The sequence below is a fragment of the Mustelus asterias genome, chromosome 23, assembly GCF_964213995.1.
Source record: "Mustelus asterias chromosome 23, sMusAst1.hap1.1, whole genome shotgun sequence".
Classification (NCBI taxonomy): Eukaryota; Metazoa; Chordata; class Chondrichthyes; order Carcharhiniformes; family Triakidae; genus Mustelus; species Mustelus asterias.
Window position 1 is genome coordinate 48,490,202 of NC_135823.1, and position 17,173 is coordinate 48,507,374.

Consider the following 17,173-nt stretch of genomic DNA (forward strand, 5'->3'; position numbering starts at 1 on the left):
TTCTGATCCCACATTAAACTGAGGTCCCATCTGCTCTCTCAAAGGGTTGTAAATGATCCCATAGAACCATTCAGAGAAAAGTAGTGAAATTCTCCCTGATGTCCTGACCAGTATTTATCCCTGAAGCAACATCAATAAAACAGATTATCTGACCACATCGCTGTTGTTGGGACATTGCTGTTTGCAAATTACCTGTCATGTTTTATACAACAGTGACCACAGTTCAAATACAGTTCATTGGTACTTTGAGATATCCTGAGTTTGTGAAATGCACTATATAATGCGTACAGATCGGAAACTGTAGCGGGTACTGAACCAACTCTGCCAACCTCTATTCATTATATTTGTCCTTCCCATCATGATTCATGGCTAAAGGGATCAAGGGATATGGAGGGAAGGTGGGATCAGGATATTGAATATGATCAGTTATGATCAAAATGGCGGAGCAGGGCTGAATGGCCTACTCCTGCTTTTATTTTCTATGTTTCTATGATTAAAGCTACCTCCCGTTTTAACAAAGATATCCACAGCCTGAAGCTTCTGCAGTAGCCTTTCATATGGCTACTGTCTGTGTGGAGTTTGCACATCCTCCTCGTGTCTGTGTGGGTTTCCTCCGGGTGCTCCGGTTTCCTCCCACAGTCCAAAGATGTGCGGGTTAGGTTGATTGGCCAGGTTAAAAAGAAATTGCCCCTTAAGAGTCCTGAGATGCGTAGGTTAGCGGGATTAGCGGGTAAATATGTGGGGGTAGGGCCTGGGTGGGATTGTGGTCGGTGCAGACTCGATGGGCCGAATGGCCTCCTTCTGCACTGTAGGGGTTCTATGATTTCTATGATATGGAACTTAATAAAATGCTGTCTGGAAATCCTGCCACTGCAACCTACAAAATCAAATAGTTCCTGGTAACATCAATACTTTGTCTGTTCTTGGGATGTGACTGATGTTAACAAGTCACTTTCGTGCACATCCCTAGTTGCCCTTAGAAACTATTAATCTGTCTGTTCTCTTTACAAATATTTTTGGTTGTTATACCTGGAGTCAAGAGCCTGTGTAGGGGATTCAGCATCTTCCCAAAAGATCTGAATAGTAAACTGGTCAGAATTCGTTATTTGCTAATTGAAGCTACTCAGGATGACCCATGAATGACTGCCTGCTAACCATATCAAGGAGCCTTCTCTTGGTGACTACACCTAAATTGTCAATGGGTACTTCATGGACACCCGAGGCCATCCTAAGATCATAGCATGATTACAGCACAGAAAGAGGCCATTTGGTCCGTCTGCCTGTCGGCTTATTATGTTACGTGATAACGTTATTTTAAAACCAAATTCAAGCGCAGCAGTGCAAAAGAAAAAGCATTTACTGCGGTCACCAGGCTACCTCTTTGGGTTACACGAATGACCTTGAGTTTGCAATAAAAATATCCTGAGCCCTTCAGGCAATGTAACGCACTCTGTGCCACTTCTGTGATTTGGGTATCCTGAATGTCAGCTGGAGATTACATCCATATAAGTGGATACCAGTGCTGGCCAAATGCGAATGATTGTATGAACAGCCACTTTCCTGCACATTGGATGCTTCTGCCAGACAACACAAAAAAAAAATTGTTGGACACTTTCAACGAATGCAAGTTGTAGGGTGACAGCATCTGAACAATGGGGAGGGAGTTTGAATGAGGTTCAGTGATGTTGCACTGTATCCAGTGCAGTGCCTTTCATCCCCAACTCCCTTCCTGCCCTCTTCAGTCAGCAAGCTGATTCACAGAACCGCCCGCAGCGGTGCCAACCAACACGGCAGCCCCAAGGAGGGGTGGCTGGAAACCACTGCCACAGGCACATAAACGCTGGAGTAGGTATTTTCAAAAAGACCAATCAGCTGCAAAGTCCGATACCTCTCGGCGGTAAATCGTGGAGCCGGTTTAAGTTGAATTGCTGTGTGCTGACTCCTCCCCCCCCCTGTGTGTTGGGCGACGGTGGTAGAGTCCCCGGGCGCGGTCACGTGGTTCTCCCCGGCCCCGCCATTTTGTCAGTAGTTTGTATTTAGGGTCGGGCAGGAGCGGAGCTTCTCCCTGTGCAACGGTGTTCGGGAGCCGGCAGCGGGGAGACAAGAGGGAGCGAGAAAGAAACACCAGGGGGAAGGGGAGAAAAAAAAGAGAGAGACCCCAGCAAAGGAAAAAAAGGCGACAGGCCGCCCGCTTTATATAAATCACCGGTAGTTTAGTGTTAGTTCCGCCCGAGTAGTTGACAAGATGTCCACCCCCGAAGTTCCCGAATACTCGCCCTTTTTCGCGGTGATGGGCGCCTCGGCAGCCATGGTTTTCAGCGGTGAGTCTCGCGTCTACCGCTGGCGAGAGAGAAAGGAGGAGGGGGGGTGGATGGTGGGAGGCCGGTGGCTACTGTCCGGCCTAATCGAGACCCCCACCCCCCATCACCTGAGGAGAGGGGGAGGGGGGCTCGGATCGGGGTTTTTTTTTGCGTATATATTTATACATAAAATGGCCGCGCGTGAGTCTGGGCGTTTATTTATTTATATCTAATGTCTGTTCACCTCTGCCCAGGGACGGCCTGCCGCCGCCGCTGACGGTGTTTTCTGCGGCGGACGCTCGTCTGCGTAGGTGAACGATCGTTCTGCTGCGGCCGCTCGAGCCGCCTTTCGGCTCTTTCCGTCACCGACTCGGCCGGGGAAGAGGGAGGGGGGGGGGCGGCGTTCGGCTGTTCCCGGCTCGCGGTCTCCGGGGTGTATCGCGCTTCGGGCTGGGAGAGGGCGAAAGAGGAGAGGGTTCGGTAATTTCCGGAGCGGGCAGTCCCGAGCCCGTCATATGACTGGGGTGCGGGTGTTAACGTTGACAGTACGTGGACTGCAACGTTTCTCTCTTTCACTCTTCTCTCCCCCTCCCTCCCTCGTTTTAAGTGCTCTGAATTGTGGTGAAATGCCGCATTTCCGAAAATCAGTTTTATCCTAGAACCCTTTTTGTTTGAATGATAAAGGCACGGTCCCATGATTGCTTGTTTTAATGGTATCACAGTGTCGTTACAATTTCTTTTGGGATGCGGCTAATTAAAATGGATAGGGGGCTTGCATAATCCACCTTGAAATTATTTTTTTGCCTCCTGCAACTCTACTTGTGCGAAATATAGCTGCCCCACTATCTCCAGCATTCTAGTTGTAGTAATGGTAGATTTGGATTGCTACAAGGAAATTATTGACAGTAAATTAGTTTTTCAGAATTTTTTTTTGCCTTGGCTTTCCTAAAATCAGGATGTGCATGATTTTCTGTGGTCTGGTTTCATGGGTGTCGCTCTTACAGCAGGGACTGAAATTGGATTTGCTCGAAAATGTACGAGGATGCATTCTGAGCAAGCGCCATTGTAATGCCTCTTGACCTGCTGAGAGCTTCCCTGTTTTTTTGTTTTAATAGTGTCTCATTGGTTTCGTTCTTGGAGTCATAATCTGTTCACCTGACTTTAATCTCCCACTATGTCGCAATAGTGTAAATTCCTTGAATGAGTAAATAACCTTTAAAATGGGCAGGTTTGCAGATCTGTGTAACATTTCTGAATGTCACTTTCAAGTGAGAACTGATAGAACTGGAGGGAAGGAAACTGGTAGGTCTAGGGAGAATTAGTTTGATAGTAACCAGTTTTGAGCCTATTAGCAGCAGCCTAGTTAGATATTTAATCAATTTTTTGTTCATTTTGGATGTGATCTTTGTGGAGGCTTTCCATGCTTCTGGGTAATTCAAATAAGGCTTGAACATGGTTCTTTGCGCTTCCAAGTTGAGGGCTTGACTAATGACATCAATCTTAAACCATATCAAAAGATATGGCATGCATTAAAATGTGGTATTCATGCTTATCCCTTATCGCTAGTTTAGTTGTGTCTGCCCTGCCTGCACAACAGTCCTCAAATAAACCTTCCTTTAATCTGGTTCATTTGGCTTTGTTCAAATGAGATTCTGCGTATTGTCACAAACTGCAAGGTGCTTTTTTAAAGCCAATTTGAAATCTTCAAAAATACTCAGATGTACAGTGCCAATTGCCATCCAGAAGCAAAGGTTCCAAATCTGAGCAAGGAAGGAGAATCCTAGTGGACTCTCTGACCTCATGTGTTCGCTGGTCACTTTTCTTCCACTTGACGTGGCCATGTATATCTCTCCTCTCTCTCTTCTCTTCGTGCCCCCCCCCCCCCCCCCCCCCATTACAGCTGGGTTTAGCAAGATGGAGAAAGGAAGCATTTCCCCCTCGCCACCGGTTTCTTCCCCAGTGTTGGGTTAATTCGTGATATTCTTTAAGCTGCCATCTTGTAACTGGTACTGAAAATGGCATTTAGTTTTAATTCCGTAGTAGGCGCATCAATGCCAGATGCATGTTGCTTCCAAGTAGGAATAAATTTTGTCAATTTTTCAGATCCAGTCTAACAACTCATTTAAAAATGGGGATAGCAGCCCTGGACAAAATGCTGCAGATGGTAACCATTCCAAACAAAATCAGCACATGGAGAACTTGGGTGTCATCTGTAGAACTTGTTAAATGTTTATGTAGACTCTTATGCCAGCATGTGAAGATGTTTGTGCACAGGTGGAAATGCATAAAACAAGGCTGAATGGTTTCGACAGAAGTATCTCCCATGTTTAATATAGCTATCACTGATACATTAACCATTGTCAGCATGGCCAAGGTAGATGATTTTCCAGATGTTGCGCTCTTTATAGAGACTGCTGAAGTTCAAATTTCTTTAAATGGTCAGTTAATAGTTCAAAAATGACAAAACTTTCACGTTTTAAGATTTTTACTGTAATGAATGACTAAACACTTTGCAGTTTATATTTTGAACTCCGGAAAGCTATGTATCCCATATGCATATTCTGAAGTGAGATGTTTGATAACAGTCCACAGGTGCAGTTGGTTTCCAATGGATTCACATTTCTCTGTTCGGTTGTCATTATTCAATTTCCAGAGTTTCTGAAACCCTCCTTCAGCAGTAGAGGTTTTTCTGATTCCTCCCTGTGGAGTGCCAGTACAGAGATTCTAGAATCCTTAAGAGACTTGTCTTGCAGCTATCTTTGACTAGAGAACATTTTCCTTCTGTATCCAGCTATGGGTATCAAACCTAGTGCCTTTTCTCTCTCCATACAGAACTGCTGTCTGATGCTCATTGATCTGTAGAGAAGCCTGTAACCTGATCCCAAAAATGCCTTCCTCTTTCCCTATGGTAACGCATCAACATTGATTCTCAGTAGACGATCCCAATTCTCTTTTGGTTTGGAAGTAAATGGGCAGTCGACAGACCAACTGTTTACAGCATAGTATCTACAACACATTTCTGAGACTTTGGGGACACTGAATTTTGTAAATTGCTGCCATTTTCTCTAAACGTAAATACCAATTTCTCAAACCAAATGGGCTTACTGTCAAGAACAGTTCAGTCACATGACCCCCTAAAGCTACAGTCCCAGAATCTAATATTGTAAACTTCATAATTGTAATATTGACCACTTGAGTGCAGGGTTGAGACTTTTAAGTTGTCCACTGGTCTCTAATAGGTCCAGTATTAGTGTCTAGCCTGATTGTCTTCTGATCTTTGTACAAAAAAACCAGGATGTCCCTTTTGACTTTGCAAATTGATCTAAACAACTGTGTACTGTTCTAAATGTGATGGCAATGTTAATAAACAACTATCAGAGTAATCTTGTCCTAAGCTGTTTCAGCAGGCCCTATCGGCTGCAAAACTTATCTTTAGGTTGTGACTTGTTGAAGCAGGTTGCTCCTTCACTAAATTTGGAAGTGGAAAATTTCACCTAAAGTATATTGGCATCATGTATGTCGGGATATACTGATCAGGCATAGCTTGCCATATTTTCATAAATGTGTCTGGATTTTGCTTTTATGTTGGATTTTAAGCTTGCTCATTCCTGATCATTTATCTCTAATTGAAAGTAGAATGGCCTAACCTGGAGAAATTAACGCTAGAATCTTCAGGACCAGAAATGGCCATTGGCTGTGTAAACACTTTTATTTTTGGACCTGCCTCAATCCTATTTTCTTTATATCATTTGTTTCATTAACTTTTCAATTCTTACAAAATGTAATGAAAAGCATGAGTCCACCTGGATCGCCGTAACATCTTGGAGGTTGCTTTAAAATGAGTGAACCTGCTGGGTTTGTACTGCAACCCACCAACTATGATTTCTCTTTTCTGGCACCAAATGTGAGGTAATGCATTTTGGTAGTTCGAACCAGGGCAGGTCTCAGTTAATGGTAGGGGAGAATTATGGAACAGAGATCTAGGGATACAGGTTCATAGCTCCTTAAGTGGAGTTATAGGTGGACAGTTTGGTGAAGAAGGCATTCAGCATGCTTGGTTTCATTGGTCAGAACATTGAATACAGGAGATGGGATGTCTTGTTGAAGCTGTACAAGACATTGGTAAGGCCACACTTGGAATACTATGTACAGTTCTGGTCACCCTATTAAAGAAAGGATATAATTAAACTAAAAGACTTGCTAGGATGCTACCAGGACTTGATGGTTTGAGTTATAACATGAGGCTGGATAGATTGGGACTTTTTTCCCTGGAGCGTAGGAGGCTTGGGGATGATCTTGTAGAGGTCTATAAAATAATGAAGGTAGATAGTCAGCATCTTTTTCCAAAGGTAGGGGAATTTAAAACTAGAGGTCATGGGTTTGAGGGGAGAGATACAAAAGGGTCCAGAGGGGCAAATTTTTCAGAAGGTGTCTGGAATGAGCTGCCAGAGGTAGAAGTGGGTACAGTTGTCTTTTAAAAGGCATTTAGACTGTTACATAGGTAAGATTGGCATAGAGGGATATGGGTCAAATGCAGGCAATTGGGACTAACTTAATGGTAAAAGTTGAGCCAAATGGTCTGTTTCCTTGCTGTAAACCTCTGACTCCAACTCAAAATTTACCAGATTGTTGTCCAGTTTTCTAACACAATTATATTACCAGGACCCAATATTGAGCCCTTAAAATGTCCAAGGGAGAACAGTGTGTATGTTAGTTTCAGAACCACTTGTTTGACATGGAAACAGACTGAAATCCTTATGAAAACAGAATGTTGGAAAATTCAGTAGGTCTGACAGCATCTGTCAAGAGATGAGTAGTTCCTAGTCATGAGAACTTGACATTAACTGTTTCTCTCTCCAGTCGCTGCCAGACCTGCTGAGTTTTCCCCAACGTTTTGTTATTTAATTTTAGATTGCCAGCATCTGCAGAATCATAGGGGCGGCACGGTAGCACAGTGGTTAGCACTGCTGCTTCACAGCTCCAGGGACTTGGGTTCGATTCCCGGCTTGGGTCACTGTCTGTGTGGAGTTTGCACATTCTCCTCGTGTCTGCGTGGGTTTCCTCCGGGTGCTCCGGTTTCCTCCCACAGTCCAAAGATGTGCGGGTTAGGTTGATTGGCCATGCTAAAATTGCCCCTTAGTGTCCTGAGATGCGTAGGTTAGAGGGATTAGTGGGTAAAATATGTAGTGATATGGGGGTAGGGCCTGTGTGGGATTGTGGTCGGTGCAGACTCGATGGGCCGAATGGCCTCTTTCTGTACTGTAGGGTTTCTATGTATGTGTGCCGAGAAGACTGGTAAATGGCATTGAGTTGCATGATCTAATTGACTGGCGGATTCAGGATGAGTCCATTCTTGTTCCTATTAAATTTCTACCTGATACCATGCCTCTACATTGACACGTGTCTATTTCCCTTTGTCTCAGATGAATTTCACCCATCTTTCTGACCACCTCTGCTTGCAATCCTAGTTTTTGGAGATGAATATTTGGGTCTGTAGCGTGGAATGTTTCTGAAACAATGGTCTCAAGCATCCAGGTGCTAAAATCCCAGCTGAGTTTGGGTTGTCAACTGCAGGGTTGCCTTCAGGCTTTGAAGAGATCACGTGAGCAGATTTGGCTGGAACGTGGTTATTTGGAGGATTTCCATGATCGAGCCCTATTTGAAGGGCCAACACCAACTTGTGTTGTGGAATACCATGAAGGTTCTAAACAGATTTTTTTCAAGTTTTTAAACTGCTTTCAAATTGAATCTCATTGACCACCATATTCTTTCATAGCCCAATTCTGAATCTTTCTGAGATAGATGTGAAAAGTTTTGACTCCATTCTCTAATTTTCCCTCTGTCCTGTTTTGTATATTCAACTGTCTTGCTAATTAAATTTCTAAAAGTCCAATTTGATGAAGGATTATCCCTAAGGGCATGGATTGTGATTGAACTCCATTATTGGCTAGCAAATATCTTGTGATCAAAGCTGTTTGTAATGTATTCGTCCAGTCTACTGGTAGGGTAGCCAGTTTAATTGGCTGTAGACCTCAATGGCCAATCCAGAGTTTGATTTTTGAGCCTCTGGGTTGTGGGCTGGCACCATCAGAAATAACACTAAAGCTGCTGGGTTAGTGTAAAAACTAAACTGGTTCGCTATCCTTCAGGAAAAGCAAGCAATTCGTTGTGAAAATGATTTCTTCAAGATGGTGGTACATTCCATCTGCTGAAGTTTAGTGGTAGGCAATACACAAGACCGAGCCTTTGCACCGTGTATAATGGCTCTGTTCTAGTAATGTGGATTGTTTTGCTTTGTTCATAGTCATAGACTAAAAAGGGGTCAGGTTTTGCTCTGGGTTAAATGTCTGTTAAATCTGTCCTTCACTGAATCTGTGATGGGGGTGACTGGGATTCATACGTGATTACTATGAATGAACCTTCATCTCTTTGGAGGAAAACATTTCTTATGCCGTGATGGTAACTGAACAGTGTCCCTCCTGTTGACCATATGATCCAGGCCTACAGGGCCATTCCACAAGTCTACTACCAATTAATTTCTGTATAGGGAGTGTTCTAGTCAAAGCTAATTTCTCCCTTTTTCTACTTCAAGTGGAATTAATACAGGAAACTGGTTGTCTACTTTGTTCTTAGCAGGGTGCAGAGATACTAGCTTGCCCTTTTTCAGATTGAGCTTCATATTACTAAGTGCTGGTTCAAACAGTCTATAGTCCTGTTCATACTGGCTAATGTTTGTGTAATCACATTGTATCTTGTATGTTCCATATTGTGATCTTTGCAGGTCAAACATAAATGTGGTTTCTCATGTTGAAAGGCAGATTTTTTTATTATACCACATCCGCAATGCCTACAGTTACTGAAAAGTAATATAAAATAGGCTTGATTTACCTGTGACACTGGCCAAGGTAGTTTCAGTCATATTACTGCTCAAACATTTGTGTTGGAGCTGCTGGTGTTGCAGCCAGCTGTAATTTGACAATCCTGGCTACAGTTAAACATAAATTATAAAACACACTGAGGAGAGCATTCAGCCATTCTGTTCTGGTTAAGAAAGCTATCCAGCCTAAATCTGCTTTCCAGTTCTTGGTCTGTACCCTTGAATTGAACTCATTGAATTTTTAAAAATATTTGTATATGCAATGGAGGTTTTTGCCTCTACCATGCTTTCCGATATCTTTTAGTGGGCCAAATGGAAAAATTCATACTCTAGTGTTTTGTTGCATCTAGATTCAGAATAAATTATTTGAGCCTGTAGGAATGCAGTGTTCCTACATTCCTCCAACAATTGTTGTAAATTCCTAGTCTGCAAATGAATGGTCATTTGAGGGGAATTGGAAACTAGTAGATGACACCTTCAAAAGTTCAATGGTCTTTTGTTGGAAAGGTTCTCCATTTTGTGGTGGTGATGCAGCTCAATACTTAGAACAAAAGTGGCTGGTAATTTGGAGCCAGTGACTTGTGGTAGCTGAGTGGGGATTTTACCAGCTCAATGTCAGTTGACACTGCCATCTGTTATCTTACAATAGTTTATTGCAGAGCCACAAGGTGAGAGCTATACTTTGACTTGATGTACAGAAGCTGAGGGTTTCACGTGCTGCTTTGCTTCCATTTCCTACTGTTCTCTTGACTAGCAGTTTACAGCTAATGAAAAAATTGTTCAAGGGTATACATTACAAAGCTCTGCATCAATTTGTACATTGGGGAGTTTAAACCCCAATATGCAGGTAGTGTAAGGATGCTATTTCTTGAGAGCCACTCCTGGAAGAATGTAATTGTTTGGCTGATTGTGTTCTGACTTTGACATTTTCTTTTTAGCTCTAGGTGCTGCTTATGGTACTGCTAAGAGTGGAACAGGCATTGCTGCTATGTCCGTCATGAGGCCTGAGCTAATCATGAAATCCATCATTCCTGTTGTGATGGCAGGTATCATTGCTATCTATGGACTGGTGGTGGCAGTACTAATTGCCAACTCACTCACAGAAAAGATAACATTATTCAAGTAAGTCTCTTAAACAGGAGTTTTTGCTTTATTGTCTGGCTCTTTTTGAGGATGTTTAATGTTTTTCTTTCCATTCACTGCTAAAATTTTGTCCAAGAGGATCAACATTCAATAAAATAAAGGAACCTTCATACTGCATTAATACAGATATATAAACATTAAAAAGCTTAAATGTCCAGAATTGCCCCTGTTCCCATGTTTGTGACAGATCTGTATCTGTATCTGAGTCAGCAAGAAGCAGTCGCACAACGTTATTCTTTGTTTCATTCCAGGACACTTAACAAAAACTAAGGAAATGTAAATTATTTTTAAAAATATTTTTCAACAATATAGAATTGCAACCCTATGATCTGTTGTATCCATACCAGCACTCTACAAGAGCAAATCACATAGTCCTGCTCCTTTGCTGTTTTCCTATTGCCCTTCATTTTTTTTCCTTGTCAAGTAACGATCCAGTTCTCTTTCCTAAGGCTTGATTGGATCTGACTATACACTCGGTGTATTCCAGATCCTAACTATTCTCTACATGAGGTTTTTGCTTTGTCTTTCTCAAATTAGTATACTCTGGTTCTTGATCCTCTGCCAATGGGAACAGTTTCTCCATTTCAACTGTCCAAACCCCTCAAACCTTCTCGTTCTCCTTTAAACAGTCCCAGCTCATGTGTAGCTGATGTTTCTCATCCTTGGAAATCTTTTCTGCACCTCATTGCATTTGTCCTTCCTAAGGTGTGGTGCCCTGAACTGATTGCCATACTCCATTTACAGCTGAACTGGGGTTCCTTACTGGTTTATCATAACTTCCTTTTGGGATCCTTTAACTGTGTGCTCTCCTTGATTTCTGCACATATACACCAAGGTCCCTCCTCCTGCACTATACTCCCTTTAGAATTGTATCCGTTAATTTTGTATAATTTCTCTGCATTAAATTTGATCTGTCACTTGGCCCATGCCAAGAGTCTAAGTCCTTGAAGTATATCACTATTCTCCTCCGTTCATATTTCCCAAGTTTTGTCATCAAAGTTTTCACGTTGTTCCCTATGCAACTAGATCTGTCATTTATTAATGTAGGTAGCTATTATGCCTTTTATTCCATGGAGTGTCTTTGAGTCTTCTGTTAGCTTCTGACATTATCTGCCAGATGCATTACTGCAACATTAAAATTGATGTCTTGATAGGGGAACTATTTGGGATGCAACTAGTCCTTTTCATGGGCACCCTAACCCCTCTATTTCAAAATTAAAACTGCTTGTACTCGGTGAACTCAGCCTATTGTATAAATGGAGGAAAGATGATCTTGCAACAGATTTAATTTGAGTTATCTGTGGCAAGCAAAGTATTTTTTAAAAGATTACATTGCTAGCTAACAATTTAAGATAATTGGAAGCAAACCATTTTTGCATAAAGAAAAATCATGTTTGACAACCAAGATCCTTGTGCAGATGGCATGGTGGTTAGTACTGCTATGTCTTAGTGCCAGGGTCAATTCTAGCTGTGAGTGCATGCATGGGTTTCCATGTGAGTGTGGGGGAGAAGGGGAATTGGTGGGGTAAATATTTGTGGTTGCAGGGATTACAGCTTGGGTAAGATGCTCTGTCAGTTTGTGTAGACTCTGGGCCAAATGGCTTCCCTCTGCGCTATAGGGATTCAATGTTTGTGTTGATGGAATTGAGGTATCACACGAGACTAAAAGTTGTAGAATTGGGGAGGCTAGTGAGACGATATAAATTAAGCTGAGGGCAGTTTCTTTGGCTGGAAACAGCACTCTGATCTGGGGCTGTTTTTGTACAATGATTTGACTGTAGGGCTAGAATAAACAGCATTTAAGTGTGATTTTCTTCAAACAAGGCATTGTCCATATTGAGATACCGGAATGGCTTATTGAATTGGTTTATTACCAAGTTTGGAGAAGGTGTTGGATGATGTGGAGAGCAGTGATTTGGAAAAGTAATACTGGACTTTATGACTAGTATGTCAGAATTTAATGTTGGGCATGTGTGAAATATTGGTATGATTTCAGACCATTTGAGCTTTGTCAATAGAATAAAACTTGATTAATCAGGGTGCTGTGCTGCCTGAGGGGGACCAAGGTGAGGTGCAGTTATGAAGAGATGGGAATGCTTGATAGACGTAAGATTTGGGAGTGGGGGAATATTTTCTAAAATTTGCTGCATTCTTTAAGATACCATCTTGAATGAGAATAGGTCCTTAGCAGAGTGTGGAAATAAGGTACAAGATTCTAACTTTTCCTTAAGGAGGCCAATTGCTAGAATGGCTGGCTTTGCAGATGAGTCTGCTTCTAAGTGTAGGATCAGAATAATGCAGCAGGCAGCTCTATGCTGGGACAAAAGGTAAATTCAATTATTGCAAGCAAGTGAAATTTCATTCAATCCTAATGAGATTTAGTTGTCATTTGTGTAACGTGCAAGTGATAATGAGCTATTGGTTTTTCTGTCAGATTTTTCTGGCATATACATGCAATGTGTCGGAGTCAGTGGAGGAAGCAGTGGCCCTGTGCTCTTTATTCAGGCTAGTTTGTTGTAGTTATACTTTGTAAAGTGCCAGGTTGTCTTGTACTTCCAACAGTAACAGTGCACAGCTTATTGGAAACAGTACTTTGCTTAACATTTATGGATCTGAGGATGCTGGAAAATCTCAGCAGGTCTGACAACATCTGTGGAGAGAGAATAGAGCCAATGTTTTGGGTCTGGAATCTGAAACAGTTGAAGAGCCATCCGGACTCTCTGTTGGCTCCAATCTCCACAGATGCTGTCAAACCTCCAGGTACTTTGTATTATAAATGTTAGTGTCCTCAAAAGGCTTGATACAAACACAAGTGAGAATATGATGTACAAAAGTCACAGCAGTTGTATAATAGGCTGTAGGAAACGACCAATAGAGCAAAAGCTACAGGACAGTCAGAGCAGACATAGCTTTTAGAATGGTTGGTGAAAATCTTGAGTCTAGATTGGGATGAATTAAAATTAGGATAGTTCTACAAAGTACAGTTCCTTTGCATTGTGCCATCCCACATGAGGTATGGGGAAGTGCAGAAGAGTCTGTAGGTGTAGATGGGAGTGTGACCTTTTTAGGATGGAGTGTAATCATCATTGCATTCAAGCTGACTATGGCTTTGAGCATAATGTGTGAAGGCTAAATTCAATACTCCAGTTTCTTATTGCAAACAGTTCTGTCAAGGATTTGTACTGGGCCATTTCTATCTAGCTTATGTCATGGCTGTCACTTAGAAACTAAAAGATAATTCATGAGGTGTTGAGTTGATGCTGCTGAGCCATATGATGGGTCTTTGCCTTAAAATACTTTGCAGCGACAACGTTTTCCACAAAGATGTGTGATTGTGTTGCTATGAGGTGTAAATTAAACTAAGTTAAATACAGTTGCTGTTAACTACTTGAAATATTGCACAATGCTCTTTCTTGGTATGAGCAGACTTGCAGACTGAAAATCATGGTTGTTTTGACTATGTTGCTTTGACTTCAGCTTAAAATTGACCTGGGTATGGGCAAGTTGGGTCTTAGCACAGCTGTGCACAGCAGCATTTAGATTTTCCCTTTTTCATTACTGACCTAAGATTATATGGTGGTTGTTGCTTTTGTCAGCTACAGGATGCACTGTGCACAAGAAGCCCAATTGGTTCCTAACCTCCCATTTAGATATTTACAAAGATGCTGTCCATTCCAATCAACTTGGCTGTTCAGTAATTTTGCTGCTCCATAAATGTGCAAATTGGAGGGTGGTGCCTTCAAAATTGCAGAGACAATTTCTGCACCTACAAACATTGCCCTGCTTGATGGTGGTGTACAGCAGTCGCCTTTGGCCATTGTTGGTTAAATACCCAGTTGTGCTTTCAGGTTTGATCCAAATTATCCTTTTGTTGGATGATTGGAAAACATTATATCTTGAGCTTTGACATAAAATAAAAGTTCTTTTTTCAAATCAGCATTTTGTCCAATTTTATGATTTTTGAAATGACAAAAGATATGTTTGAACCATTTCACATGCATTTCCAGCCTGGACTAGTTTTGACTGGGATGTGCTGCCTGTGTTGAAGGCAATATCAATTGTGGCTTTCAAGAGTTTGAAATATTTTTTTATGGGAAATGAGATGCAAAAGGACAGGAGTGGAGCTGGCTGAGTTGCAGTGGCAGAGAATTGGCACAGACATGACCAGCTGAATTGCCTCCTGTGTAACGATTCTATTCTGCTTCTTAAATTGACTTTCCCTTCTCCCCACCCCTGCTTCTGTACTTGCTTAAAACCCATTCATATTGGTTTCCAATTCTGACGATGGTCATTGACCTGAAATATTAATTGTTTCTCTCCACAGATTCTGACTAGTGATTCCAGAATTTTGCTGCTTGATGGTGACTGATCGTCAGTCACCATCAAGCAGCAAAATTCTGGAAGCACTAGTCAACTGATGCTACATGGCAGTGCCTCTTCTACCATCAGTCCACTTGCCAACAATCAGCATGCTTCTGTTTAGTATAAATTTGTTTTTCCCCTTGCATCATTCTTGAGGACTGTCCTGAAGAGTGAAAGGTGAAAAGCTTTGACAAAATGTATATTTTTAACAGTATGCTGGGTTTATCGTGGAGGAATTGTCGTTTGGCCTAGCTGGAACGCTGCTTATCTCCATTCTGTGCCATATTCCAGGTGGAACCATAGGGAAGATAATTAAGCCCAAATCTTTTGGTCTGTTTGCTAAGTATCTAATTTTATTCTCGCTCAGTCTTGTTCCTGTACAGAAAAGGAAAGAAGAAAAGTCTTGTGGGTAAAATCCCTTTTCTGTGCCTGTAACCCTGAAACCAGCAGGTGATTGAGATAAATATTTCTGGACAAGGCTGAGCTGGAATTCCCTGTTCATTTTGGTGCCTGTGAATAATGTAACTGATGTGTGTGCTTTTGTATTCTAGTGTATATTTACCCCAGTGCATTATTAACTGTCTGTCTGGGTTTGACTTTGCAGGCATGATCTTGTTCTTATCTGTAAATGAGTGAAATTCACTTTCTAACTTAATGCAATTTGCTGTCATACAATACAGACTTGGCTCCTGAAGTCTTAATATTTTTCTCTAAATTAGACTTGTTTTTATGTAGAGGATTCTAGAATAAGATATTTGTCATGAAATACTCAAGATGCCATGTTTTAATACCTAGATCTTTACCCACAGTTGGAGCAGCATAATGTAATTATGTAGCATATTTTGGGTTTTCAAGGACAAAACATGAATATAAACTGCATTTTTTGTTATTACAGGAGCTTCCTTCAGCTGGGTGCTGGTTTGAGCGTGGGTCTGAGTGGTCTTGCTGCTGGCTTTGCTATTGGCATAGTAGGTGATGCTGGTGTACGAGGAACTGCACAGCAGCCAAGGTTATTTGTTGGGATGATCCTGATCCTCATTTTTGCCGAAGTGTTGGGTCTTTATGGCCTGATTGTTGCTCTGATCCTTTCCACAAAATAAATCCTGCAAATACAGCATTTAGCTCCGTCATTCTAATGGTCTTAACTCCAGAATGTGTACAGTTGTATCACTTTGGTAGTCAATCTCTTGTAAATGCGCAATGTATGTTAGTGATTGTCTGTCCCGTGTATTTAGATATTGAATTGTATTGGTTTTAAGAGCCGGATTCAGTGGCTCCTAAACACATGTGCAATTTCCAATCCATATTATTGTTGAGGAGCACTCGGATTCAATTAGGATTGTAATGTTTTCATTTCTTCCACTTGATTTTATTTATAAAAGATTTAAAATGTTCATACATTGTTATTATGGAGCAAGATTTCTGGAGTCCCCATGATATAGTAGATTATTGCACTGTCAGTAATTGTATTTGCTCAGATCTCCCTGGATGTAATAATTGGTTAAAGATTGGATCTGATCATAATCCTACTTTTGTGTACTGGTATTGGAGTGAATTCTACTTGTGTTTTTAACATCCTGAGGCACATGTAAATGTTTCCAGTAGTAAGATGTCTGCCTACTCATAAAAGGTGTGCACCCAATGTTGGGCGTCACATTTCTGATGTTTCCAAATAAAAATTTCCTCAACTAAATTTTGAACTTGCTTGTCTACCATTTTGTCCAATCTTTCCTATGCATTCTTTCAATTGGTCAAATCCTGGACTTCAGATCCTCTATAATAATTATAATGCCTGTCCTGAGGTATCTATAGTAGGTGTGCATATGATTCACTTACTGGCTTTACAAAAGTACTGAACGCTTTCACATAGGGATCCAATGATCATGGGCTTCATGCTGAAATGCTTGTATGGGTTTTGAGATGTTTCAATGAGTTATGGAAAAGTTGCACTATAATCCAAACACCTCCAGCTGTTGCCTTGATAATTTGTTGCTCATCGATGGAATTCACTTTTATTTTTTGCTTGGCTCTTTCTTTGATTTTGTTATATAAAGCAGCAAAGAATAGTCAAAATAATGCCAGCCTTGCCAACTAATCTTTAGAAGATGTGAATAGTGTTGCATTTCAGCTGACTTTCCCTATGGCTTTGATAGCTGGTGCCACTAAATCCCAATCTGCTGTTGTGCAGTCAAAGTTGTGGTGTTGCATGAAATCAAAGCATTTCACATTAAAGCTACTTGCAGCAGCCTCGAGGCTGATGCTGGGAGATGGTTGAGACTTTGGAGATTGTGATCAATAGATTTCAGTTGGTTAAAGGATATGGAGTTGAGGAAGAGTCTGCCTTGATGAAACTGAATGGAAGAACATATGCAAAGGTTTGAATGGCCTAATCTTGTTCCTATCTTCCCATCATTGCCCAACACCCTTGCAAAGCACTTTCTAAAGAATGTCGCTTCTGAATCCAGCTCTGCTGTTTGTGCTCGAAAGGTAT

The 17,173-nt window shown here is 41.5% G+C and overlaps 1 protein-coding gene across 1 annotated transcript; it reads left to right on the forward strand.

Annotated features, from left to right (window-relative positions):
- The first annotated feature begins 1,961 nt into the window (after positions 1-1,961).
- Positions 1,962-16,375, forward strand: atp6v0cb (ATPase H+ transporting V0 subunit cb). The gene is made up of 3 exons (XM_078240509.1): positions 1,962-2,321; positions 10,116-10,299; positions 15,578-16,375. Exons 1-3 carry the CDS (start codon positions 2,246-2,248, stop codon positions 15,780-15,782), a joined length of 465 nt encoding a protein of 154 aa, XP_078096635.1. The 5' UTR covers positions 1,962-2,245; the 3' UTR covers positions 15,783-16,375.
- Positions 16,376-17,173: the final 798 nt, after the last annotated feature.